Raw genomic sequence first — 27,310 nt, forward strand, 5'->3', positions numbered from 1 at the left:
TCACTCTGCAGGCTGCCAAACGGTCATATAATCTTAAAGGTGTTCGTCCTGTATGATTTGTTTACATGCAAAAAATATTATATCAACAAAATCCACTATTTTTAAAAAGATTAGAACTCCAAAGTGATACACACTGTTAATAAGAATAGTGTGAAAGAAGACACAGTCAAGTATTAACCTGAGAAGTGAGAGTGCTTATATCTTACATTTACATTAAAGGAATGTATAAAGAGAGAGCATCACAGTGTACAAATTCTCTCCCAGTGTGAACGTTCAGTCGTTGAAGTAGAACGTTCCCATTGTTTTTTTTTTTCTATTTTTCATTGTTCAGCTTCCTCTATATTTCTTTCTTTTATCTACTTTACATTCCCGTGCATCCCACATGACCTATATCTCTATATTGTGTTTGTGAAAGCTGAACGTGAACTTGCAAAGACTCCATTTAGAAGCAGATGCTGTCGATCTGTTTCGCTGCCGTCGGGCCCAGTGTTACTCTCCGACCACAGGCAGGGAAATATAAAATAAAATACAATAAAAAGAGAGATGTACCTCAGCTCCACTCACTCCTGTATTTCTCCTGCTTCCTTGTAAAACCCTGCCAAATGAAGATATTTAATATATTATGTAAGTTATATATCAGTGAGTTCACTACTTGTTCTCCCCAGTGGCATTGCTGAATAGTTTACACATTCTGAGCTTGAAGTCAAAAACTCTAAGTTTGTTTATGTTGAAGCTTGGTGTGACAATAAAGCTTTTTCATGCGCTATTACTTATTGTCTTCTTATTTGTTTCACTGTGGTATTGTTGTTATATATAGGTGTGGCATAACTGATAGTTTATCAGGTTCTAAACACGGAATTTTATTTTGTTTATACCTTTTGCTCAATGACAGAAAATCCAATAACTACTGATAAAAGGGGAAATGGTTGATTCATTAATTAGTAGATAAACAGAACATTAACCAGCAATTAACTAATAAATCATAATCAATATGTAACAACAAAAATACAAAAAAATCCCTCCTGCTAGGATATAAATTAATTTTGTAAATTAAATATTTCCCTAAAAAAACCAATGAATATTTGAAATTATATTATAGGATGTGGTGACGGGCATTTTTCAATATGAACCTGGGTGCAATAAAATGAAGGTACTATGTGTTTCCATTTTATGCTAGTTAATACTTCAACTCAACTACATGTCAAAAGGTAATATTGTGGTATAATGTACTATGTTGTACTTGTTATTTTCCGCTACATGTAACTGACAGCTGTAGCTACTTTGCAGGTTAATTTGAATTTAACATGCAGAACAAATAATCTGAAATACATGGTATTGATGCATTCCAAAAGGTAACAAAAATGTGCTTCCTCGACCTGCTGCAACATCAAAATGCTGCTTACATGCTGCAGAAATGCATCAATAATTACAATACTAATAAAATAAAAAGTACAAGTTCTAAGTAAAACTTTGACTGCGTATTTCTAAGTATTTCTACACTGCGGAATTGTTACTTTAACTAGTAAGTAAAGGATCTTAGTTCTTCTTCCCCACGGATATCCTTGCACTTTAAATTCCAAAAATGGTCAGCTTGGTCAGTAATGATTAATTGTTACCGTAAATCCAAGCTACACCACATCAAAGGAAGTCTTTGTCCTGTCAGTGAAGTAGCTTAAAACCATTTGATGATAGCATTGTCTCTGTTTTTTGCTTGATGATGAAGAACACTTATTCAGGGTGTGTGTCTGAGTGATAACAGCCTGTTGTTAACCGCAGTGATTCCTCCACACCTTCTACAAAGCTGTCGCTTTACTAGCCAGGGCTGCTCCACCTCCTTACTGTTAACTCCTGCTGCAGGTGCCAAAAGAAACAGGGGATGTGTATCCATCAAAGCCCATCTCAATAACAGCTCTTCACTACTTATATGCTTGGATACAGCGGCACAAAACAAGCCATTGTTGCTGTGTGATTAGGCCGAGCCACACACACACACACAAATGTATAATTAGGTAACGTTCTCTACAATGGACGGTACCTGTCAGCATACGGCTCTGGATGAATGGAGGTGTCTGTCTGACATGGATGGGGAGGGAAAAGAAGAAAGAGAGAAGGAGGTGGAGAGAACTAATTGCAGGCTGGATTGTGATACAGGAGGCGAGGAATGTGTGTGACGAGCACATCTCTGATCTTCTGAGCGGCGGGAAGAAAAAGGCCATACATGGATATAGTTTGGCTCAGCTCGTGGGCGACCTGGCTGAGAGAAGTCATCTCCAGCAGGCGTCAAATTATAAGGGAATGTCGGGGGAGTGTGGAGATCTGAATCTTCAAATTGCTGTCCCTTCTTACTGAAAAAGATGACAAGTTCGGTATTTCTTCTTCTTGTCCCTGAGAAACATGACAAATCTTTATTCTGTACCGAGTCAGAGAGCAGCTGGAGATTCTCGTCATTCGTTCCTGTGGCAAAGTTCAAAGCGGACGAGGCCACCTCAAAGTTTAAATCACAGAGCCAGAAGAGCCGAGGAAGACACAGGGAATGTGTAATATCACACAATAAAACCACATTGTTATAGTGTCCAGAGTTCACGATATTTCATTTCTGACAGTATGGACAAATTAGCCAAATAAAAGTTATTTGGCTAATTTGTCCATACTGTCAGAACGCATCAGGTAATATTTTAACGGCTGGATCGGTTCTATCTGGGCAAAGAAAAATTGGGAAAGTCCCATTACTAACTGATGTGGGTACAGACTGAATAAACATTTCTGCGTGTACTGTTTCACAGTTTCTTGAACAAAATAAACATTCTGATTAAATTAGATTAAACAATTATGGGTGTGATTGGTTTATTGATTGATATATGGCTACAAAGTGGAAGTATAATAAGGCTGTTTGACAGAAATCTCTTGATTTGTGCTACAGATATACAAGCTGTGAAGAACTTACCAGCTTTTCTTCTTCTGGCTGTCTTTCTGTCAGTCTTCACAGAGATGGATTTGTTCAATGATGATTTCATCTATTTTAAGGATTTCTTCTCCACATTGGCGTAAAAGTTTATTCTTGACATTGGGAGTATTTTTTGACTAAACAATCCCAACTAAAGGCCCACTAACTAGCTTTTTCCAGAGCTTTCAGACAAATCACACAACTTGTGTTAATTGTACTGATCAATAGCATCAAGTTTGAGGCCTGGTGAGTCTAACTATTGAATTTTTTTTATGCTAAAAAAAAAATTCAATCAGGGGTGGACCTAATATTTGATGTCATTAATTCAACAAAACAACACAAAACACATACTATACCAATTTTGTGACTATTTACATGAGACCTTATCGAGTCCCAAGGCCCCATTAAATCCATTATCAAAGTCATGAAGGTCTCTCCACTGAACACTGGTTTCCAGTTGGCTCTAAATATCTTTATATTGATGATTTATGATTTGATTATTGTTATCACATGTAATACCGTTTCTTTTTCTTCTCTTGGCAGCGAAAGTAGTATAAACGTTATCGGTCCGTGTCCTGGCTATTGTGAAAAAGCATCACCGTGGACGAGGTGGTTGAGTGACACAGACCAGGCAGTACAGTTGATGTGAGCAGCCGGGACGAAGCTGAAACACGACCGCAGAAACCCCTAATGGGAGATTGCAACAGCTTCACAGAAGTGAAGCCACAGGAACGAGAACGAGACACAACAGAAGTTTACGAGGAAGTCGGATGCTTTTATTAATCCGCTCTGACAGGCCGATTACTGTGCACGGCGAGCGAGCACACACACACACACACACACACACACACAGTCAGTACAGCAGGAGATGTATGGATGCTATTGTGCAGGAAATGATCAGTCAGCGATATGGAGAGACAGACAGGAGCCCCATAGCATACCACCCTCAGTCTGTTTCACAGTGTTGTGGTCACACACACACACACACACACACACACACACTCTCTGACATCAGATAGGCTGGGTCCTGGATCGGTGGGTGCATCCCCCGCCGTGTCGATGTGTGAGTCACTGACATGTCTTCCCTCCCAACAGCAACAAACGCTCGGGTTGTTGGGAGAGTCCACTGGATGAGGGGGGAGGAAAGGGGGGAGAAAGGGGGGTGTTTGAGTCAAGCCCATGGAATCCATGATATACTGTACTGGGCTTTGTGCTGGAGAGGGGAAAACCAGCTACATCATCTCTGCTAGGCTTTTGTTTACTCGGGCCTGAAGAGAACAAATCCTTTGTTTTGGTTATTTTTTTTGTGGTGCATCTGCTCTTTGTTTCATCACCATGAGCTAAAAGGTGTGAGCCGTTAGTGAGCTGAGGGACTGACTCTCAGAGGTGGGTCTGAGGTCATGCTGGATGACCTACTGTACTGTAGCATGCACAGCAGCGAGGAACTGCCAAAGTTCTTGACATAAAAGCTAATTCGGAAATTAATTTTCTGCTGGAACTTGTGGTGATAAACTGTTTTAAGGCGGAGGTTTCAGTGCCGCAGTCCAAAAACCTCCGGATCCAACTGTAATTCTGAAAAAGTTTATGGAGTAGAAAATCTAATGGTGCAAAGTGTTTTCAGGGTTAGTTTCCAACTTCCCCACTGGATTCATGAAAGAAGGGAACGTTTAAGTCATTTCACATTTCGCAATTCCACCACCTCCATCTTGAAAAGGATTTAAAATGTTTAGTGACTTTGTTTATTCTAAGCTTCTTCATGAGCTTCTGTAACGAGAACTGAGCTGATGAGCTCATCTTATATATATAAATATATATGTATATAAAAATGTAAATTATGAACATTTACTGTTATATATATCATACATTTAATGACTTTAAAATCAACACTTTTCATCACTGAAATGACAAGTCAGTACAAAATGCAAACCTTCCATATCCTCCTGTGATGTTTAAGCTGATGTCATGGTAACAGAAGTTGTGGTGGACTTCCTTAATAGTGTTTACTTTATGACCACGACTAATGAACGATCCCACGGCGGGAGGTGACCCATGACATTCCCCTGCTATTGTCCGCTTGTTTCCAGGAGTGACCACATAGTGATGCTGTAACTCTCTGTGTGTGTGTGTGTGTGTGTGTGTGTGTGTGTGTGTGTGTGTGTGTGTGTGTGTGTGTGTGTGTGTGTGTGTGTGTGTGTGTGTGTGTGTGTGTGCAGGCTTGGACAATAACTCAGGACGTTTAACCTCCCCGGGCAACTCAGACTTTGGCACAACTCAGACTGTCAGCGTGGGAGAGAGGTGATGGAGATTCAGATAAGAGCTTATGTCAGGGGGAACGGCTGAAACATGTTGCAATTATGAGTGTTTATCTGAAAATGATTAGAGGGGAGCTGACAGAGAGGGCCGTGGGTGGAGGTGGAAACATCCCGGTCAAGAGGGGCTGCTGGTGATTCCCAATCTGACGACTCTGTTATGACTCTTTTGTGATTAAAAACAGCAGATGGACCTCCGTAACGTGGTAAATAATATTAGATGTTATCTGTGAAAATGGGTAATGAGGCTGTCTGACTCACAAAAACAACACACGTCCCTCAGCCGGTGCACACTGCAAACTATTGCTCCCACCCGGGAGGGGTAAGACAACAGCAGAATCAAGCGTTCCCTGTTTCATTAGAGAGCCGGTTGCTTCATCCACTGTTGTGTCTCCGCTCATCGTCTGTCAGCTTCCCACCCACTGCTCTATTGACTCAGGTGCATGCGTAAGTTTGGGTTTTTTAACAGAGAGCACATGTGTGAGGAAACATCTTGACTGGATGGTGTTTCTCGATGACCTCAGGGCGCTTCCTCCTCGCCCACACCCACCTTGGACGATGACAGCGCGCTCTGAGTCTTCAGGACCGGGGCCTTTTGATGTGACCACGGAGAGGAAGCCGAGGTCAAGTCTGGGAGATCCTGACACGGCTAACTGGATAAGAGAAATCTGCTGATGTCATCGGCGGTCCTGCCCTGGTGTTTTTCCTTTTTCCTCCTCGTCCTCCTCCTCATTCTCTTCTTCCCAGCCCGGTTCAATGGCAGTCAAACTGGTAATGGATTTCCTGTTGTATGATCGAATGCCTTACAAGAAAGATGCGGTTTGGAGATGAACTAAGAACAAGAGGTCGTCCAAGACGCCACATTTGCACAGCATGCTTCACGGATCTGCTCGCGTGCACCATGCTGGCCAAAACCACACCCTGCTCTTTTAGGGCTTCGAAATAAAAATGCCTTTTTAACCCTTTTAGATCACATCACCAGTCATATTGTGCAACTATTTAACAATATGTGCAAAAAAACCCAAACAATTTCTTTCTATTTTTAAGTCAAAATCCCATCTTATTTCTTTCTTTAAATCCGTTGTAATTGTACAAAACTCAAATGTTTCATGTCAATGTAAAATTACGTCACAGTACATAGGGTGAAGGCGCTCCAACTTCCATTGCACTGGTGCTTTAAAGAGTTCATGAGACCCGATTCCAGGTTACCAGGTTACAGTAGAGCGTGGGATTCTTACTGCTACTTTGCTGTGTCACTGGAGGCTCTTCCCACTCTCAGGGTTGAAATGTAAGGATCTCTTGTTTGGTCAGAAAACACTGTCTGCAAAGTGATGTAAGATGGAGAGACGAGAGGAAGAAGGGAAATAAGGGAGAGAAGAGGAAGTAGCCGAGAGTGAGAGGATGTTGGAGTGCTGACAGACCGGGTGTTTAGCTTTTTAGCGATTGTGTTGGGCTCCGAGTGGGGGGGCGGCGACATGTGTGTTCACAAGGAAAGCTTGGCTCCCACTGACGGAGCAAAACTCCATCATTCTTTTGAAGCTGTGTGTGCCCACATGGGCCACAGAGTCTTTATCTGCATATTTTTAGCCGTAGTGGCAGCTCAACAACTTTTGGGTGGATTGACGTTAAAACTTGGTAAACATTTTCATGGTTCCCAGGACTGATGACTTTGTTTCTCCTAGCGCCACCATGAGGTTTCCACCAACATTTCTTGACAGCTGTTGAATGAAATTTGAAACAGATGTTAATGTTCACCTCAGGATGAATTCTTAGAACTTTGTGTGAACTTTTCATCTTGAGCCTCAACTAGAAAATTGAATTTGGGCCAATAAGTAGACAAAACTAAGATTGGGAACATGATATACTGATACGTGCCGATTAAATCTTTTTAATCTTCATGAGGCTTTTTTTTATTAAATATAAATTTATTGAATGTCAATCAAAAAAAATTCCTTTGTAAACTGATACTAAACGGCCTTAGGGGTTTGAATGTAATGGAATGTTTGTTTGTTCTTTGAAACTGCCTCATTATAAGAGTTATTTTACATTTATAAACTTTCTCAGGGGCTGGCTTTTTCTGCAGGTGTCTCCTTTCTACCAGCGTGGTAGTAGTCAAAGTGGGTTTTGGTCTTGAGATCGGTCTCAAGAGCACTTTCTGAAGGTCTCGGTCTTGTCTTTTAATCGACCGCATTCTTACTCAGCCCTGTCTCGGCCTCAGACCATGAATTGTGGATTTTATCTCAAGACCGGTCAAGACCACAACTCAACCTGGGAAATCATTGAGTGCCTGTGCATTTATTTGTTAACGTCATTACTTTGATTGCTTAAGCAAAGGAAAATTCCCACACATAAAAATTCACCTCTGCAATGCCACATATACAGTATGTAAGGAAAATAAAGAGGTGAATGTAAAGAATTCTTTACTTGATTTCCGTGGGTGTTTTTATGGGAATAAGGAAATTTTAGATCAGTTTGAGGAGTGACCATAGTTTGCATGTTCCACATTTTATCATAAGTGTGTCATGCAGTGTGGGACTCGCCCTGATCTGGTCTTGACTTGGTCTCAAGCCCTCAGAGTCTTGGTCTTGTCTTGTATTCTGGTCTTGGTTGTGACCTGGTTTCAGTTAAGGTGGTCTTGACCGCAGTACTGCTTTCTGCAGATGAGGGCTGCTGCTCTGAGGGCATCCTCTTCCTCTCTGTGCAGGCGTGGTCATGTGACACCCTCCCACAGCCCATTACCACTTGCCACCGCTCTAGAGCAGCATTAGCCCCATGAAGCTTATTACTTAAAGACAAAAACTCAATTGCAATGAAGGCAACTCCACTCGAGTGGTGTCACTTGTAATTTTACTTTGTTTCCCTCCACGCGGCCCAGATGTGCCTGCTTTGATAGTCTGCTCAGCGTTCACCATGACTCTCTCACACTCAACCAACCGTAATGGGATCTGCCTAATGGTCTGGAATATCCCTGTTTGGGCCGATCATCACCCCAATTTTCTTTTCAAATGCGTAGTTTTGATGAAACCGCAGGGGCCGATGTTGATGTGACAGGAGGGGTGGAGGAGGAGGAGGAGGGGAGTGGGGTGTAAACATTGGGGTTGCTATGGAGGCGGAAGTGTAAGAAGTTTTCGAGCATGGGGCAAGAAAAGGCAGTGTGTGTGTGCGTGTGTGTGTGTGTGTGTGTGTTTTGCAGACTTTGAGTGGCCTTCTTACCACAGAGGATGTGGGAGTGAGAGAGAGAGAGAGAGAGAGAGAGACAACTCTCTGCTCCTCATGCCGCGAGTCTTAAAAGAACCCTTCCAATCAGATAAAAGAGAGCAATAATAAACAGTGGAAAATCCAGGCTTATTGTTGTTATACCTTCTGTACGATGTCCTTCTGTACGATGTCCTTCTCACCCGCGAGGAATCTTGAGAAGGCATGTTGTCGTTTGAAAAAAATCGCTCACCAACTCAAAATGCTAATACAACAGCTGTGCCCAGGATCCGTGCCATCCCGTATTCATGCCAGGCAGCAGCTCAACCATTTCCTCATATTTGGCTTCTCCAATTCATGCATTTTCTACCCTTCTGGTTTCCCAAAAAACAGGCTGAATCCAGTGGAATCATTCTGGTTGCTTTGAATCCGAAATAGCCACTGGGCAGAACCAGACTGACCGGATCCGGCTGCTCACTGTGACTCCACAGTCTGTTCTGTGAACCCTGAACCTTCACCCCGGACCCTTGACGGCGTAAACTGCCCACGTCAGAGTCCACGGGATGAGCGGGAGGTTGCTGAGTTTAGCGTTGGGGGTGAGTTTGAGGGCGTGGTTAACTAGGAATGCTCTTAAAAAACAGAGATAACGAACTGCTCATAACAATGCAGGAGTTGACCATTGGCAAAAGGTACACACCCGGTCTCAAGTGTTATCTATGCATGCAGTTATACGTGCACTTTTGTCTCTCCCACTTTACCTCTCCTCACCCCTTTCTCTCTCATTCATGCTTCATCTCATGTTTTTGTCTCTCCTCATTTTCCTCTCTCCACAGCTACAGGGCTTTTGGCTGTCTGTCATCATCCCAAGGAGCATCAGGTTCCACTCGCTGGCAGGCTGAACATAGCAAAAACACAGGGGGCATGGAGACGGTCCAAACACTCTTTTTTCTCTCTCTCTCTCACATACCTACCCACGCACATGCACGCTTGTAAGTCAACCAAAACCAAATAAAAGTGTGATACAACCCAATCAAATAACCTGAATTACAGCCCAAACGTGGCCTCCGCTCTCCGCTCTTCCCTGGCTGCAGCACCGCACTCCTGACTTCTTGAGGAAATTGCTGAGGGCACAGGGAACCCACAGCCAAACACAGTTTCTCATGGTGTATTAACAACCCCTGGCCGAGAGAGAAGAGCACTTCTTAGTACCAAATCTAGAGCCAGTGCCAAGGCCAAGGCTTAGCCAAGTGCAGGAGGTCGATGAATGTGAATTCTAAATGTCTCCTGTTTTTTGAGTTTTTCCCATAGATGAGGGTCCTGGGTCAGAGCGTATTCAATTCAATTTCAATTCACTTTTATTTTGTATAGACCAAGATCCCAAATCCCAAATATGCCTCAGAGGGGGCTTTACAATCTGTACATATACGACATCCTCTGCCATTTGAACCTCACAGCACCATAGGAAAAACTCCCCTAAAATACCCTTTAACAGGGAGAAAAAGAAGAAAACGTTGATTGCAAAAGGAAATGTTATTTCACATTGATATCACATGTGTACAGATTGTAAAGCCCTCTGAGGCAAATTTCTGATTTTAGGCCGTGCAAAATAAACTGAATTGAATTGATTTGAAAGATACACTCCGAAACATGGTCAGGAGAAACTTCTGGCTGAGCACAGACTTCAGTCCTTGTGCTACGTTTCAGAAGCAAAACATCAACAGAGTTGTTCTATACAAGCGTGGTTAAAAAACGAGAGTAATAGTAAGAGGGGGGAATGTGGTTGTACAACGTAACCCAAATCACATGTGTGGTTTTATGAAGTTAGAATGCCCATAATGACCGAGTATTAAATGATTTTAGCGCCATGAGGTTTGATGGTTTGACGGAGGGGGGGAGGCAAATATAAAAAGCCAGCTTTCTCCCATGAACTCCTCTGGCACCCTGAGATTTTGCTTGGATTTCGCAAACTCACCCAACCTACTACAACAACCCACCCCTCCTTTCCATTGTCACTGCTTCTGCCCAAAATAACTCCCGGTCCTAAAGGAGGCTCGTTTTTCTGCTGGGTTTTCAAATACTACACTGTTGTTCTGCTGGCAGCGGGAAAACGGCAGAGGTTAGGGAGGTCAGGCTCTGGGCTAACAGGAGCCACTGCCATGTTTAGATGCTGCAACGGCCGCGATGTGTGACCGCCGGACCGTCTGTGGACACTCAGCCTTAATGAGGTGGTGGCAACATGTGACAAAACCTTGTTGTGCAAGTTTTTTGGGGGAAAGTGTAATTGTAAGCGGATTATAATAGGAGATGTCAAGGAATTAATAGCATCATGTTGTTGTTTTCACTATTTTTAGGGACATAGCTGAAGCTGTGACACAAAGTTCATGTGACTTTGTTTGCCATACAAGCACACAGGAATTATTGCACAGTTCATTCAAATATATAAATATTTCTATTTTACCAATGGAGCATATGAATGCGTGTATTGCTCTTATTGGAAAATAAGAGAATAATCAGTTGCTCTCAGCATAACAGAGCGCTTTAACAACTTTCAACCCATTGTTTTGGTTTAAACTATACTGGGCCGGTTCACTCTCACCAGCCGTGTTTCCAGCTGCAGCAGGCTGCTGTTTTCAATGATAACACTCTATGAAAAAAAATGACTATACATGACCAAGCTGGGCCACAGGCACTTCCTGTGCTGCTTGCCCGTTACTCACTGTGCCTGGTCAAAACATAATCCTTCTGGACAGAACCACGCTAGTTCCCACGGTCCCGAGTTTGTATGCTAAGCTATGATAACTGGATGTCGCTTCATACCACATTTGGGTAACCACTGCATGATAAGCAAAAGCTCTTCTCAAACCGACTCACTCTTTTTTGGTTTTCCATAAAAAAGTAACTGCAACCTTGTTATTATTTTGGTACCACCTTGGTCGAGGATCCAAGCGAGCTGAGGTGATACTAGAAGGTGGAGTTATTACACTGCAGAACACTGATTGGTCAGAGATAATTTATATTTGTGGGACACGCTATTGACATGACCTAGAGTTTTTAAAATGTCAGCAATTGATAATGGATAAGTCAAACATAAGTAACGTAAGAAAGTCTGTTATGGGTGACTGTTATTCATCGTTGTTACAGTTGTTATGTTTTGTTGTCACGTTACATTGTTACTTTTTCAAGTTTGGTTGTTAGGTTCGGTTGTTAGGTTACGTTGTTACGCTACGTTGTTACGTTGTTACGCTACGTTGTTACGCTACATTGTTACGCTAAATTGTTACCTTACATTTAAACGTTACATTGTTACTTTATATTCTTAATTCCGTTGTTAAGTTGCGTTGTTACTTTATATCGTTACGTTACATCGTTACGTTACATCGTTGCGTTACATTGTTACGTTACATTGTTACGTTACATTGTTACCTTATATTTAAACGTTACATTGTTACTTTATATTCTTAAATTACGTTGTTACGCTACGTTGTTACGTTACATTGTTACGTTACATTGTTACATTACATTGTTACGTTACATTGTTACATTAAATAATTGTGTTTTCTAACCTTAACCAAGTGGTTTAGTTGCCTAAACTTTACCAAGCGTCACAGTGACCTTGTGGGATTGTTAAACATTGTCCCTAAATTTTTTCTGAAAACCAGGTTGGTGGGAACCAAAAAAGAAAAAGCACTGCTACCAAAAGTGAGTTGAATCGAGTCAGTGAAATTTGTTATGCAAGTGGTATCAATCTTTTCATATTTTTCCCGTGAGAAGGCCACTAAGAGTATTTCTGAAAGTGTAGAATGATTCTTTAAAAAAAAGAGAAAATGCCTACAGAGAAAAGTCAATGTACTAAAAGGAAATAATATAAAAGGAGAAATAAATGCAAATACATACAGGACTGGTTTGTGGGTGTACTCAAAGGTAGGTAACATTTGCTGTAAATGCACACAATGAAAAATGAATACTGTTGAATTCACGTCATCAGACAAACGGCAGTTGTAAATTGAGGTCTTCCTTGGTACTGTATAACGCAACTAATCCGCAAATATGAGGTAAGACGCCGTTTCACTAAAGGGAAATTTGTGGTCAGACAAACGCACACACACAACATGACTCAGCATGACGTTAAGTGTTCTCAGTTTTTGTCTTAGTTTCTTCAGTTTTTCTTAATAATTGAAGTCCAGGTTTGCTGTCATCAGCGTACAGTGTCTTCAACAAAAAACAAATCAGAAATTAAGTAATCACATGTGATGTCTTTGCTTGAGAGTAAAGCAGATTCTATTTCATGGATTTTTTGAGGTAAAAGTAAAAAATTTGAATAATTCAATTCAATTCAATTCAGTTTATTTTGTATAGCCCAGAATCACAAATTACAAATTTGCCTCAGAGGGCTTTACAATCTGTGCACATGCGACATCCTCTGTCCTTCCCTCACATCGGCACAGGAAAAACTCCCCTAAAAAACCCCTTTAACAGGGAGAAAAAAGGAAGAAACCTCTGGGAGAACGACAGAGGAGGGATCCTTCTCCCAGGATGGACAGAATGCAATAGATGTCATGTGTACAGAATGAACAGCATAACAGAGATACAACACATTCAATGTATATGACATAAATTATTCATATAATAAGACTACTTATAATAACAGCAGCAATTATTACAGTAGAATTATAGTTATGAAAATAGGGATAGTAATGTGATTAATAATAATAATCGAAGTAGCAGTGGGTGTCAGTCGGCTCACAGCAGGAGGCACGACTACGGTCCAGGTACCACAACGATTCATGGAAACCTGCAGAACGAGAAAGCAAAAGGGCTTCAGGGTGGAAGTAAAGCTAAAATGCTTAATGGTACAGGTAATAGTAATGTGACTAGTAATAATAATGGTGGTAGCAGTCGGCGTCAGCAGGGCCGTAGCAGGATGCACGACCACGGTCCAGGTACAGCCACGATTTATAGAAGCCTGCGAAGCGAGAAAGCACAAAGACTCCAGGGTACAAGCAAGTCAATAAGCGTAATAGTACAGGCAATAATAATAGTAATGTGACTAATAATGATAGTGGTAGTAGTAGTGGGTGTCAGCAGGGCCTCAGTAGGTGGCACGATGACAGTCCAAATATAACCCCGATTCCTGGGAACCTGCGAGGCGAGAAAGCACAAGAACTCCGGGGAAGAAGCAAAATCAGTAATGTGCATAAATAGGAGATTAATACATAAAGATGGAGGGAGAGAAGAGGAGCTCAGCGTATCCTAGGTAGTCCCCCGGCTGTCTAGGCATATAGCAGCATATCTAGGGGCTGGACCAAGGCGAACCTGAACCAGCCCTAAGAGGTGATTTTTTTTTTTACCACTCAGAAAGGTGATTTACACTTTGGAGAGCATCACTGATGTGCAAAGAGACTGACATGTAGTGACTGTGTGTAAAAAAGAGTTGCATTTTTAATTCTATTTGAGCCATTTCTTGCACAACTTGTCATATTATAGTTATATTATTACGTTCAAGGATACTCAATGTTGGCCATATATACACTGAAATCAAATCAAGTGGATATCTTCCAGTTTTTACAGACTTTTAAGCTTGAAATTTTCTCTTTGTGATAATTGATTTGACTAATTTAACACTACTGAAGTCTCATGTTGAGAGCATGTGAAAATGTATTTTAATGGCCAGCATGAACAGGAGGCTAACAATGTATGGACAAGACAGGTGAGAAGAATTGTGAACTTCTCCTTTAATAAGAAAACTATTACTATAACTCTGAACATATCTGTAGATTTTAAGTAGAAAATAAAGACCTAAAGGGTTCAAATTAACATAATTTATGGGTATAAAGTTAATGGATAAAGGAGATACTGCAACATTTTGAGATATAGGCTTACATTCTTTCTTGCCGAGAGTTATGAAAAGATCCATATCACTCAGATCATGTTTGACCGGCACATATGAATCTACAGCCAGCATTAAGATCAAGATCCAGATAAACCAAACGACAGATAACATGTAAATAAGTGAGTTTACGAGGCGCTGGCAGGCAGATTTAGGGATGTGTGGACAGAGCCAGGCACCATGTTTTTCCAGCTAAGATAAATGTCTGCAGCTTTAGAAGTTATGAGGAAAATTGAGGTCCACAAGTAAACACGACATGATTAGTTTTCCGTGTTGTGTTTTAGCAACAACCGGCAGTGCATCATGTGGGGATTTTGGCTCACTGGCTTGTCAGGGCTTAAAGGATCTTCTATTGCATCTCCAGGAGCAAGACCCAGATATGCCTTAAAGGGACAGTTTGTAAGATTTAGTGGCCTCTAGTGGTGAGGTTGCAGATTTCAACCAACTGAATACAGTAGAAACATGGCGCTGCAACATGGCTGTGAGGAGGACCTGCCACCGGAGATATAAACTACCTAAGCTAACGAAAGCACATGGATTCTTAATTGCAGCTGATTATACACCAAGATAAACTTATGAACCTTATATTCCACGTCTGTCAATAAATCCCCTTTAATCTAACACACTGCTCCTTTAAAGTAACAAATATGTTATCCAAAACATGTAATCCATCCCAACATTTGCAAGGAGCGAGCAGAGGAGCGTGAGGCGTGGAATGATCAGCTTCTGTGTCTTCAGCTGCTGCTGGACGGCTACCAGGGACTTTTTTTTCTGCCAATTCCAGTTTAGAGAACTTACAACAGAAAGTGAAAAATGCATTATTAACTCCTGCCAGATACTTAGCAGCCAGGAGTGTTTTGATTGAAGACTGCAATAGTTTTTCTTGTCTGCACTGAGGCAGCTGTCAAAAGAACCCGGTGGCTCCTTCAGTGACATGAAAACAATAATGTATCAAGTCGACTCATAATTAGTTAAACTGCACTTTCATTCATCAGAATTCCGGTTTGGTCTGATATGACAAACAGCCGAGCAGGGAACAAATTACCATTGACTTTGGAGCTCTAAGCTGCTAAACCGGCTCAATATGAGTAATGAGTTACTTATACAAAGGAGCAAACTACAATAATTATGTGACAAACTGCTCACTGTGAAGAAATCCGTATTATATAATATTGAAATGCTTGCATTGACTTCACAGAGCTTCATGTCTCTAACTTATTCTTAAACTCTTCAACAAAAAAAAAGAGTCGGACACTAGGAGATTTATTTTCTGCTGAAGTTGGAGAGATTCACTGTGCTCACCTTAAATCTCACTAAGATGGAAGCCAATCACGGTCACATGCAACTTGCAACTAATATAAAGTGTGATGCAGACCCGTAAAACCTCTAAGACACTAAGAATGGACTTCTTTTGAAGCACAGGACACGTCTTGTGTATAAACTTTTCTAGTGAACAATATTTGCATATTCAGATGATGTGATGTTAAGATGTTTTTGTGTGGAAAAACACAGATTGTTATTTATGAAAAAAAACAATAGCTTTTAATCCATGAATGAAACATCAGATTTCAAACGAATGACAATATCCTAATTATCATCTTCTATTTGAAATATTTGTTGAAAATGAAGTCACCTATTTGGAAATCTGGGACTCTGGGAGCGTGTCATCGGGTGGGTGGGTGGGTGGGTGATGGAGATGGTGATGGAGAAGGGGTGGAGTGTCAGTCCATAAAGGGTGCGCTTTACCTGTCCTGCGCACAGGTCTGGCCTCGGGTAGTGCCAGTCTTGTTTGCACTCTCTCTCTCACTCCCTCTCTCTCTCTCTCCTCCGTCTCTCCACCACTCTCTGATTGGCTGCAGGGAGAGGAACGCTTCTCTCTCAGCCCACCCACAGCTGATTATAGGGACTCTCTCGGACTCTCTTTCCTGCCTCGCATTGAGTCTGGGACCTGGCCCTGGGGCTGAACGACATATATACACACACATACACACGCACACACACACACACACACACACACACACACACACATACCATGGCAGCTACCCACAGCGAGTACAGAGGCTACCTGAGGAACACCGTCGACATGGAGGCAGGGCAGCACCGCTTCCACCCGGTGCAGAGCTCGGAGTCCACGTACCGACCTCTCCTGTTCGGGACCCTGGCTGTTATGGGATTGCTTCAGGTGGCCTCCAGCGTGGCGATCTTATTGCACCTGACTGGTTACCTGCAGGAGGTAAGCTGCTGCTCCAGATGCGCATTTTTGCTCTCCAGATGCGCATTTTTGGAGAGGTTTTACGCACGGGGTTTTGGTTGGGTTTCTGCGCGTAAATGTTGATCTACAAGCACTGTCAACAGTCCTCCACTGGGCTTAAAGAGAGTTAACATAGTCCAAAAGAGCTTTGCGCAATGTTTTTTTTTTTTATAATGCCATAAAGTGCCAGATAAGTAAGTTCCTCCTCCCTCCACCATTGATATAAAGTCGGTGCGCTCTTAGAAGTAAAGGAAGGTGTAATCTGCACAAGTGGAAAAAAAAAAAAAAAAGAAAAGAAAAAAGTCTGAACATGGAGTGTGTTGTGCAGCTCTTGGCGTCTCTTTGAAGGCGCTGCGCTCCAGCAGTTAAAACACTTTTACCCCTTCAGATAACAATCTGAAAGCAAAAAAAAGCCCGCATGACATTTTCCATAACATTGTTTCATTTCAGTAAGGTATTTTTCCGACTCAAAAGCAGCACGAACCTCGTTTTGAAGTGATGACATCTGAAAGAGTCTTTGCAAGATGTCACTTTTGCAACATGCAGATGTTTTCTCTTGAGGCTCTCAGCCTGCAGGTTTTCATCTGCATGTTTACATACCATCGGAAAGGCCTATATTTGTAATTTATTGTCTGTCATAAGTTGTAAACTTTGGAACATAAGCAGAGCTGTTTTCTTGAAGGGTTTTGGAGGCAGAGGCTGTCTGGCAAAGCTCAAAGATGGCTGGAGATACTATCAAAATACAAATGTTCCTGCATGACCCACTGGCTCTCTGTCAGCTCATCTTTTCCATCTTTTAGGCTGCGTGTTTGTGATCTTGTAGAATAACGTTTATGTTCGGCCACAATTGTTATTTTTTTTTTACTTTATGGCGGGTTGGGAGTAGAACAACTGTCGTGTTTGAACAAGCCAAGAGAGCAGACCGCATCCCGGCTCTGTCAGGATGCTGGAAGTTCACCTGGGGAGCATCCGTCTCTCTCTCTCTCTCTGTCTGTTTGCTTCTGTCTCTTTCCCAGTGTTGAATTTCTTTGGCTTGTCTTTGGCATAAACTCACTGCAGTGTGGTAGTGGCTAGTTATGTTCTGGATGTGAGCCAGAGGGGGAAAAAAGCTAAATAAAAGGGAGAATATATAAAGAGAAGAAAAAGCCATCTTTAAAAAGAGACATTTCATGGTTCTAATCGTATTTGTGTAATAACATGTTGGCTTTGTGAGACGGATGAGGGACCAGATCTTTTAGGCGAGCGATCAAAGTTTTCCTCGAACACCCAGCAGCACCAGTAGCCTTCTGGTTGGCCCGGAGTTCGAGCTTTGCTTCAGATTAACAGGCAGCCTTTCTTCCGATTTCCATGTCAGCTGCATATGGTAGCACTTTGAGGGTGAGTCAGAAGTTTTGTGTGCGGGCTGGCACCATCATCTGCCCCCTTCAACACCTGTAGAACTTCCTGGAGAGACTGGAATCTGCACAGCGTCGTGTCTTACTTAGGAATGTGCCAGTCGGAGCAGGTTTTTACAAACGGCGCTCTGATTCCAGCTCGTCTGCTTGCCTCAGGCCCGTGCGCATGCATAAAAGCCCCGTGCACGTTTTCCGTTTAACGTATAAGATGTTAAAACATTCAGAGACAACGGCCCTGCACATGAGAACCCGTGCTCAGCTTTCCAAATCCCTTTGACTTTCGCCTGCTGCGGTGGAATGCATGTGGAAAATAACTTAACCTCCCACACATCCAAACTGAAATGCTGCTTTTCTTTCCTGTAAGTTCTGTCAAATATTCCTCCCACCCACACCTGTCAGGGAAAAATCCTCCCGACAGATAGTGCTGCTTTCAGATGGCTTAACTCTGGTATTATTTTTCACATCGACCCCTCTAACCTCGGCGCCTGTGTTCTTTTTTTTTTTTTTGTCTCCAGGTAGATTTGACCACAGCTCCACACCGGCCAATAGAGGTAAGTTTGAACTCTGGTTGACCCCAGGCAACACAGCACCACACGCCCTCTGACTGAAGCACAGTCCACTCAGACAGATTGCATTTCAGGTTTTCTTCCTGATACGACAGCATACACACACCTAAAGTCTTTGATCAATAGCAAGACTCCTGCTGTGTAAATCATCTTGTTATTCATTATCAATCATTTATTTAGTTTTTACTTCAATCAGACTTTGATTGATTGATTGATTGATTGATTGATTGATTGATTGATTGATTGATTGATTGATTGATTGATTGATTGATTGATTGATTAGCCGTTGACATGTCACTAGAAGGAAACTGTGGAGGAAACAAAGTTGCAGAGCCAAACAAAACAGCTTGGGGGCCAACAGTAATCTGCTTTAAGAATGTTCTAACAGTACATGCAACAACGTGTCTATGTTTTTGAGAGTCAAAGCTGCATAAAATAAATAAGATAATCATCTGACATAAGTCACGATTTCCCCCGTGGGTGCATTTTCAGCACATACCACAGCTTCTGCAAAGCACCAAACCCCAGGTGGTGGTCACGCAGGCCGGGGAGAGGTCCGACCACAGCAGGAAAAACACCTCTCTGCCTTTTGTTACAGAGGCAATTATCTTCTTTCCCAAATGAGCCTCATCGCTTACTGACACTGTGCACAGAAAGTAGTTTACTGCATCAGCTATTAGTGAGTCACCCATTGGCCACAGCGGTTGCAGAGTGTTCCTTGGATGATCAGCAGTAGCATGAGGGAGTTATAAAACAGGAATTCTTGATCGTTGAAGTCATATATTTAGTTTCTAATCCCTTTTTAGAAGTGGCCGCCCATTTTTTGGCACAGGTTTTGCCGAGCAAATGCAAAAAATAAATAAAAAGAAACCGTGGAACCAGGAAGTAAAAGAACAAAGAATAAAAGAGCCGCTGGGCTTCACTGGTGTTTGGTTTCCCATAGTGCTTTAATTTCTTTCTCATATTATGTATTTGTGTTTGCCCTGGGTATCCCTGGTGGAGCGCTTACACAAACCACCCAGCCGGTCTTGGACTGAGGAGCTCATTGTGTCGTTAGCCCCTCGGCTGTTTCCCATGGAGCGCCGAGAGAGTTGCAGGGAGCTTTATGAGGTGTCGGGGTGACAGGCCCACTTGGCACGCCGCTCTGTTGTGTTAGGGTCAGCCCTGGGACCGCCGGCGTTCTCCGCTGTCAGTTCAGGGGGTTTTGCTAGATAGCAGGGCCTCAGTAGGACAGCTGTCAGCTCTGCAGTCCAGCTTTGATGTGAGACAGGATGCGCAGGACCGGCCTACACCCGGGCTGCGGTCACGGCGTTCTTGGGAGTGGTGAGAACACAGGATCATTAATCAGACACCGTGATCTGAATGTTTGCAGTCCGTGCAGCTCTGTATAACTGTGTCAGAAGGAGATCTGACTGATGCGGCGCGAAAAACACAAAGGGGACGATCTGCTTTGGTGGCCGAGCTTTGAGTGGTGAGAGGACTTTTTGTTCTTGTGAAGCGTCTCAGAAACCACTAATCAACATAATGGAGATGTTGAATGATGCGTGTGGTGCGTACGCTAGTTATAGGGCTGAACTGAGGCCTGTGTGCACTGTGGTATTCAAGGAACAAGCATGGGAAGTCAAGTCAAAAGTAAGCATACAGATTTAGAGGGAGACATTTCTCTGTCGTGGAGCAGCTCCGTCTGGTGCAGAGCGGTTGTCACAATGCCACACTTTAATTCTAGATCACACTATGTAGATCTGGAAGCTGCCAAGCTGCAGCTACTCCGTCTAAATAATCTCGTCTCTCTGGTTAGGGAGGTATGACGTGGTCTCACCACAAATCAAGATAGATCCCACAATGTAGGGCCAATTGGGAGCGCGTTCACAATTACTTTGTAGCCTTGGCAAGGCGATGTTTACCCCCGTCTCATTCCAAGACACGGCGCTATAAACATGTTTGTGCAGCAAATTGTTTTTGGAGGACAGACGGTGCTAATCTTAGTTTGTAAGCCGTGCAAATTTGTCTGGACTTGGCTTGGGAATGCATACTTCAGGGTAATAATATTAGCACAGCGCAGGTGCAGTGTTAATGCTGTTGGTGGGACTGGCCCTGTAGTTGAGTTTGTGTTGGTTATGTTTCTCTCCAAGACAACACTTTCTATTTCCCTTTCTTCTATTTTTTTAGGTGTTGGCTCAACAGTTAGGGTGTAATGATATTGACAGGATGAAATTTATGAACCCATAAAACACTTTTAAAACACCTTCAGGACATAGTAAAGACTCAATCAGTTGACATTTGACTGACATTTGAGATGAACCGCATCACAACATGCATAATTATATAACGATGGCCTTTTTTACCAAGTAACTAACAAAGTTTTACAACTTTGAAGAGATAATTTCACTTGTGTGAATGGAAGATTATAGGTAGAGGCCTGATATTTTAATCTCATGCCAGATGTGTAAGAGAGTTGGCAGCTCCTTGGCAGTGACTGTTTACTTGCTTGGAAACCATGTTTTCCTTCAGTGTATACGCTCTGTCTTGCCTGAGGAGGACAGCCCGGCTCAGACTGTGGATGGCGGCGTCATCGGCCTTGAATAGAATCAGCGCTCGGGGTTGAATGCAGTCCAGAAACTTTGTGCCAAATCCGTGAGAAGCGCAATCTATCTGAAAGGTTACACTCACCAGGAGGCCTCGCCTGTCACAGCCCTCGGCCCCGAGCACAACCACGGCTATAATGAGAAGTTAGCAGGATGGATAATACACACAGACGTGCAGTGTACGCTCATCCATTTACTGTGTTCACACGCACGCTATTACAAACAAACAGACGGATATTCAAAGAGACAGCTGAGCTAAGCTGGGGTAAAATATGTCAAAAGCGTATTGTTGCTTCAAGAAGTTAGTTTTTTGAGGGTGCCCTGCGGGTTAATTTTTAATTGCGGGTGCAAGTTTCAGATTGGGCAACTTCTCAGAGTGGGAGGACACACACACACACACATACAAAAAAAATATATGTTTTTTTTATTCTTCAGAGATTGTTCAATGGTTTTCTTTTTTGTGTTTCTTCAGGAAGTACAGACGGAGCCGGTGCTGAACGCACTGAGAGACACGAGGAAAAAAGGACGAAACTGCAAAACTTCCAAAGAGAACCTGCCATCAGCTCATCTCCCAATTGGAGAGACCAAGGAGTACTCAAAGAGTGAGTCCACAACTTTATTGAAACAGTTGCATCACACAGTTGTTACTTGTTGTTATGCAGAGATTAGTCATTTTTAAATATGTAAAAGCAGTAACAGGTAGCTGCGTCTAACTGAGCAAACGCTACCTTGCTAACATGTGAACCATTAAGATTAAAAGTATTTATATATGGACTATAGTCAACACATCTGACTGGATGTGATTAAAGGCTGTTTAATAATTATGTAAACAACAAAAAAATACTTTAAATGACAAAACATTAGCCAACGAAGTTCAATTATATGACCATTTAAGGTCAGCTGGGTTAGCTAAATGTGGTATTCTCACTCATTCTAAACTGCATGAATACTAACTATGAAAAAACACATTTTGCCATGAATTCACTTATAAACACAATGACTTATATTTATACAGTTTAATGCAACATTTGAACACCTCCAACTGTAATTTATGGAAGTTATTTAACAGCTTGTGATGCTACAGCTACTTCCTGTTTGCCTCTTGATTGGACAGCGCTATAAATGTTTCCTAGCATCTACGCAACCTGATTTAGTGAATCACTAGTTTTAATCTAGCTAGGTGGAACTTCTGAATGAGTCTTTTGTTTGGTGTATGATAAAGAAAAACACAAAATAAAGAAGAGACCAACCAAAACTCATGTCGTTTGACGCATGCTCTTGTTGCCGTGCAGAAGGTTTAACGAAGGCCATCACTATCGACTGGGACGAGATTCACGGATACCGCCACAGAATGGGCTACCAGAAGGGGAAGCTGCTGGTGATGGAGTCGGGTTTCTACTACATTTACGCCAAGACCTGCTTCCGCTACTACAGACCGGAGGAAAGCAGTCCGGCCGGCCTCCCACCGGGGGACGCTAGCAACACCCAGCTCATCCAGTACATCTACCACGAGAGCATCAAACAGAACAGCAAGTCCGTGGTGCTGATGAAGACGGGCAGCACCATGCGCTTGAACATCACCACCTATAACATGTACTGCGCCCAGCAGGGCCGAGGGGTCCGGCTGGATGAGGGGGACGCCCTCTACGTCAACGTGTCCAACGCGTGGATGCTGGACCCGGAGGGAGAAGGGACGTATTTCGGGGCCATAAAGTTGGGTAACTGAAAAATGAACGACGTGGGGAGCGGACATGCTACTGAACATTTGATACGCCAAAGAACCACTGTTAGCGATTTATAATGTTGACTTTGTTTTGTATTGTTCATGTGTTGTTTTTTTTTACGTTGCTCTTCACCAAATAGCCAAGTCTTTTATGAGAAAAATGGAAACGGTAAAGGTCGTCACCTTTTTAAAAACTTAATTCGTCTTGCTTCTGGTTATATTAGTATTAGTATTCTGGTTTTTTTAAAGTATTTTGGTTGGTATTGAGAAATGTCAATACATTTCAGTTCATATTACAACATTTAGACTTAAGCACAGACATGTGTTGCACTAATTAAACCAATCGCAAGGGAGCAACTGAGGAAGTAGGTTTGTTGGCAAGAAGAAAAAGAGGGGATTTATCAATGTTGATTGTTGGGGGGGGGGGGATGTCCAAAAAGAGCGTTGTTGCTGATGCAGCATCTGCTTGTACTTTGCAGATTATCACAGAATAAAAATAACTCCCAGGTCTGCCTCTGACCCCCGGCAGTGAATGCACAAATATTTTTTCTGAAAGGGTTGCGAGTGTGAGCGAGGCAGGCAATGAGGCGTTCTCACAGTAAATAACTCAACGGTGTAATTCGGAATAGGCAGTTAGATGGTGAGTTATATCACCCTCTACATCTCTAAAGATTCACTTTGACTCAGACGTTGTTTCTTTAAGCAACAAAAGAAGTTTGAAAAGAAGGTCGTGTGTGTGTGTGTGCTCCAAAAACCCAACTTGCATTCCAGTTTTCTGTCTTAAAAGAAATCTGAGAATGGCCTGCTTCATTGAAGGCAATTACGCGACAATGTCATTTTTAAACCAAGGAGGGAATGACATCTGTTTATGTTTATGACGATCAAAAAAAACAAAACGATGCAGATAGCTGGACTGTCTGACCATAAATTACACGAATAGACTTGTCTTCTTTAACTAGAGGAACCAAATTGAGTTTGGTTCATCTTTTAACTTAAATTTTGTTTTTCATTTGGCTCTTCAGTGAGGTAAATGGGAATATGCACTAAATATTTATTTATTAGCTATAGAAGTACAGAGACGGGTCATTGTTAAAGTGACCTTTCGACTGTTAAAAAATCATTTATATTTTATGTCTGTACGACATTCATTATGCAGCACTTAGAGGAAATAGTAGACACGCTTTTTGTTATTAAAACACAGGGGCTTCATTTTAAATTCCATATTTATGTATATTGATTTTGACAATTCTGTGTGCACTTGCCTAGCCAAAAGCAATATGGATATGTTGTTTCTTCTACAAGATTGTAGCATACCTGTAAGATCTTCATCTGACTTCATCTGATAGATTGTTTTTTCCATTCAGTGTTTTTTTTTTATTTATGTCTGTGTATGTTTAAATAAAAAAAACTACTTTTGTAACAGTGTTTCATGTGTATTGACATTACCCGACTCAGGCTGGTGCCATTGTTTGCTCTGAAGAGGATTAGATGACAGCCACCTTGCACTGAAACCAGATGAAAAGGCCACCCTGACTGTAATATCATTGTGATGTGCAATTTGATAATCTCCACAATCTTTGGAAATTTCAACACCGCCATGGCCCAATAAAGTGAAGTCACGCTGCTCTGGTCAGAGCGAGCCCACCAGCACATTACAGAGATAGGTTGTATAGAAAGAAAAAAAAAAAACGCCCACTACTGCTGCAGCGGCGCTAACTCACAGCAGACATTTGGACCGCAGCGCCGAACGACCTGCAAAATAAACAAGAAACAGACTGCATGGGACGAAATAATGACGAGTGTTTCATTACTCTCGCTGTAATGTGTGTAAGCCGTTTTGATCATTGGGGGCGATGGGTGTCCCATGAGCCCCTAACGGCGTACACGAGGGAGAGAAAAACTGTTTTACAGTTGGACTCGAAGCCAAACAATTCCTCTATTGTCTGTAGTTTGGGCGTTCACCAGCATACGGCCAGAGAATGGCTGGGGTTCACACGTTTGAGCTGCACGCAGAGGACCTCACACGGCTTTTCAGCTCATTGTTCAAATGTAACTGAGAATTTGAAATAAAATCTGGGTGCAATCTGGGTGCAAACACTTGGCTTGAGGTGAATACGGAGCTAATTATTTTTTTGACATGATTTTCATTGCCGTATTTTATTTCACTGACTGCAAAAGTGTAACATTTAATTGGCCTTCATGTCTCTGCAAAAAAGAATACATTTTTTTTAGGGGGAAAAAGTTCACTCGTGCCTAAAAGAATGTATTTTTCTGCAATACATGCACTTGCAGTTTTGCAACAACACAAACAATCCATGTGGCATCCATAGGGCTGCTCAGTTTTCAGATTTAAATAGCTATAAGTGTAAACAATGGACTAGCGCAGAGTGCCACCGCTTTTTGAAGTGACTTGATTTCTCAATTCTTGGCGCTGGACAGAAACCATTAAAATGTGTTGTGTCAGTAAACATTATGGAAAGCTTGGCGTCCACTGGACCCCCACCCCCACATGGACACACACTCTCACTGGACACATATACTCACATCCATACACACACACACACACACACACACACACACACACACACGCATAAACACAGAAGCTTCACTTGCTTGCTGCACTCAGTGGTTCATAAAATAGGCCCATTTGGCACAAGTGCAGAACTTACCGGCTCGTTTTATTACTCACATATGTAAAAACACAGGGGGCTATGAAAAGCAATGGCGCAATCCATGTCAGAGTAGGTATGGATTTGAACGTTTACAGGGAATAAAAACAGATTGCCGACATATACTTTCGCTGCTGCTCTTCACATATTCCATGACGCTGCTGTGGAACAGACGCGAGACATTATTCGTGTCTTCTATGGTGATGATGCTGCAACCCCAATCAGACATTATTCCACAGTCTTTTTTTTTTTTCAAAGAGGTGGAGCCGTTAATTCAGAAAAACAAAGTCATGTGTCGGAAAATATATCAGGGTGTTTTCCCCCCAATAAGCAGCACCAGAGGCATCAGTATAGAAGTCGAGCTAACTATGGGTGCTCAGCTTTACGAGACTTCGCGGTTTGGAGGAAATGGAGCTCAGCTGGAGGGTTTTGTTATGTGCAGTCAGGTTGCTTAGTGTTTCGCACGCTTACACACATCCAAACATCCACGCACTCGCACTATCGATGTAGAAATGCATAAACTAAAAAAAAATCACGCGTACAATCAACCTCGCTAACACACACTCACACATTCCCTCTACTGCTGAGTCAGCACGGCCAGCTATTTTCACAAGCTGGGCCCTCGCCCTTTGTCTTCACCCCAATATAGCTCTGATGTCTACGGCCTTTTGATGTCTGACGTTTTTACCACATGGCTAATGCTAACATTAGTGTTATTAAAACAATAACAGAGGGAGATTTACAGCCTATGCTGCAGACGCATGGGCGTGAGATAGCGGGAGGGTTATTACTGTAACCAGGCCCTGTCATCTCCTGCATGAGCTGTCAGCAAGGAGTGTGTGCCAGACTGTCTACGTCTGTGTGAAAATGTGTAGGTCTTCAGCCGTCCAGAGGTTTATTCAATAAGAAGGACACACCCATGAGCAAATTCATAACCAATATGAAGGGTATCCTAACAGGTCAGTTGGTTCGGGGACATACAATGTCCCCTCAACAGCTTCAAATCCATCCTCTCTCTCCTATCTTTCTTTTATCTTCCCTCCATCACATACAAATCTTAATGATGAGGTTGGCCCACTTTGAATTTCAGTAACCCCTCTGACCTTGTACTTGTCTCTTTTGACCTGGCTTCAGCACCATGGATAGCAAATCTAAAATCTGTCCTTCAATGCCTTAAAGGGCCCAGAAAATTTGAAATTGTGGGATACAATATATTCCGTCAAACTGTCAGAGCGACGTTACCATGGAGCCCACACTGTCACTGACTGCACTTCCTAAATATATAGTATCTAAAAAACGGAAAAGCTATTTAATTTGGAAGCAGACAGAAGGGTCTCGAATAAATGTTTGAAGGATATATATAGGATGTCAAACTGATTCAGCAGTGAAAACAGGTAAAAAAGATAAAGATAGAAGCTAAACTCTACAGATTGCAGTGTAAAACCACCTCATCACCTGGTGATTGAGACAATAAGACAAGACTGTCACAGTTCTACTTCCATACACTCCTGTCATTAGCTCCATACCCCCTGTCACTCTAGCTGTGTCCCAATCCAGCGGCTGCATCCTTCGGAGGCTGCATTTGTAGACCGATGACGTCACAGCGGCCGCGACGGGGCTGTCCCATTTCGTCGACTCCTTCTAATGCGGCCGACAAATGCAGCCTACTTTTCACAGATTCGGAGGATACAACTGAAGGATCCTTCGCGGCCCAACATATCCCAAGATGCATTGCGTGCCGGTGAAGTTGATTTTTTTTTTTTTTTTAATCGACATGGCGACTAGTG

General features: G+C 42.4%; 1 protein-coding gene across 2 annotated transcripts; it reads left to right on the forward strand.

Annotated features, from left to right (window-relative positions):
• Positions 1 to 16,284: 16,284 nt before the first annotated feature.
• Positions 16,285 to 24,274, forward strand: tnfsf11 (TNF superfamily member 11). 2 transcript variants are annotated; one of them, XM_054615469.1, is made up of 4 exons: positions 16,285 to 16,568; positions 18,496 to 18,531; positions 21,604 to 21,733; positions 22,424 to 24,274. In XM_054615469.1, the coding sequence occupies exons 1-4, from the start codon at positions 16,368 to 16,370 to the stop codon at positions 22,855 to 22,857; spliced, it is 801 nt and encodes a 266-aa protein (XP_054471444.1). In that variant the 5' UTR covers positions 16,285 to 16,367; the 3' UTR covers positions 22,858 to 24,274. The 2 variants fall into 2 exon arrangements, with proteins under 2 accessions (XP_054471444.1, XP_054471445.1); XM_054615470.1 differs by having other exon boundaries at positions 22,427 to 24,274.
• The last annotated feature ends 3,036 nt before the right edge of the window (positions 24,275 to 27,310 follow it).

This window comes from Anoplopoma fimbria, chromosome 16 (assembly GCF_027596085.1).
Source record: "Anoplopoma fimbria isolate UVic2021 breed Golden Eagle Sablefish chromosome 16, Afim_UVic_2022, whole genome shotgun sequence".
In the NCBI taxonomy this organism is placed as follows: Eukaryota; Metazoa; Chordata; class Actinopteri; order Perciformes; family Anoplopomatidae; genus Anoplopoma; species Anoplopoma fimbria.

What these genes read in the sequence shown, in the direction of transcription:
- tnfsf11 (XM_054615469.1), top strand. Translation starts at nt 16,368, where the DNA reads ATGGCAGCTACCCACAGCGAGTACAGAGGCTACCTGAGGAACACCGTC. An exon ending in CTCCACACCGGCCAATAGAG is followed by an intron (nt 18,532 to 21,603) that starts GTAAGTTTGAAC and finishes GTGTTTCTTCAG; the next exon opens with GAAGTACAGACGGAGCCGGT. An exon ending in GACCAAGGAGTACTCAAAGA is followed by an intron (nt 21,734 to 22,423) that starts GTGAGTCCACAA and finishes GTTGCCGTGCAG; the next exon opens with AAGGTTTAACGAAGGCCATC.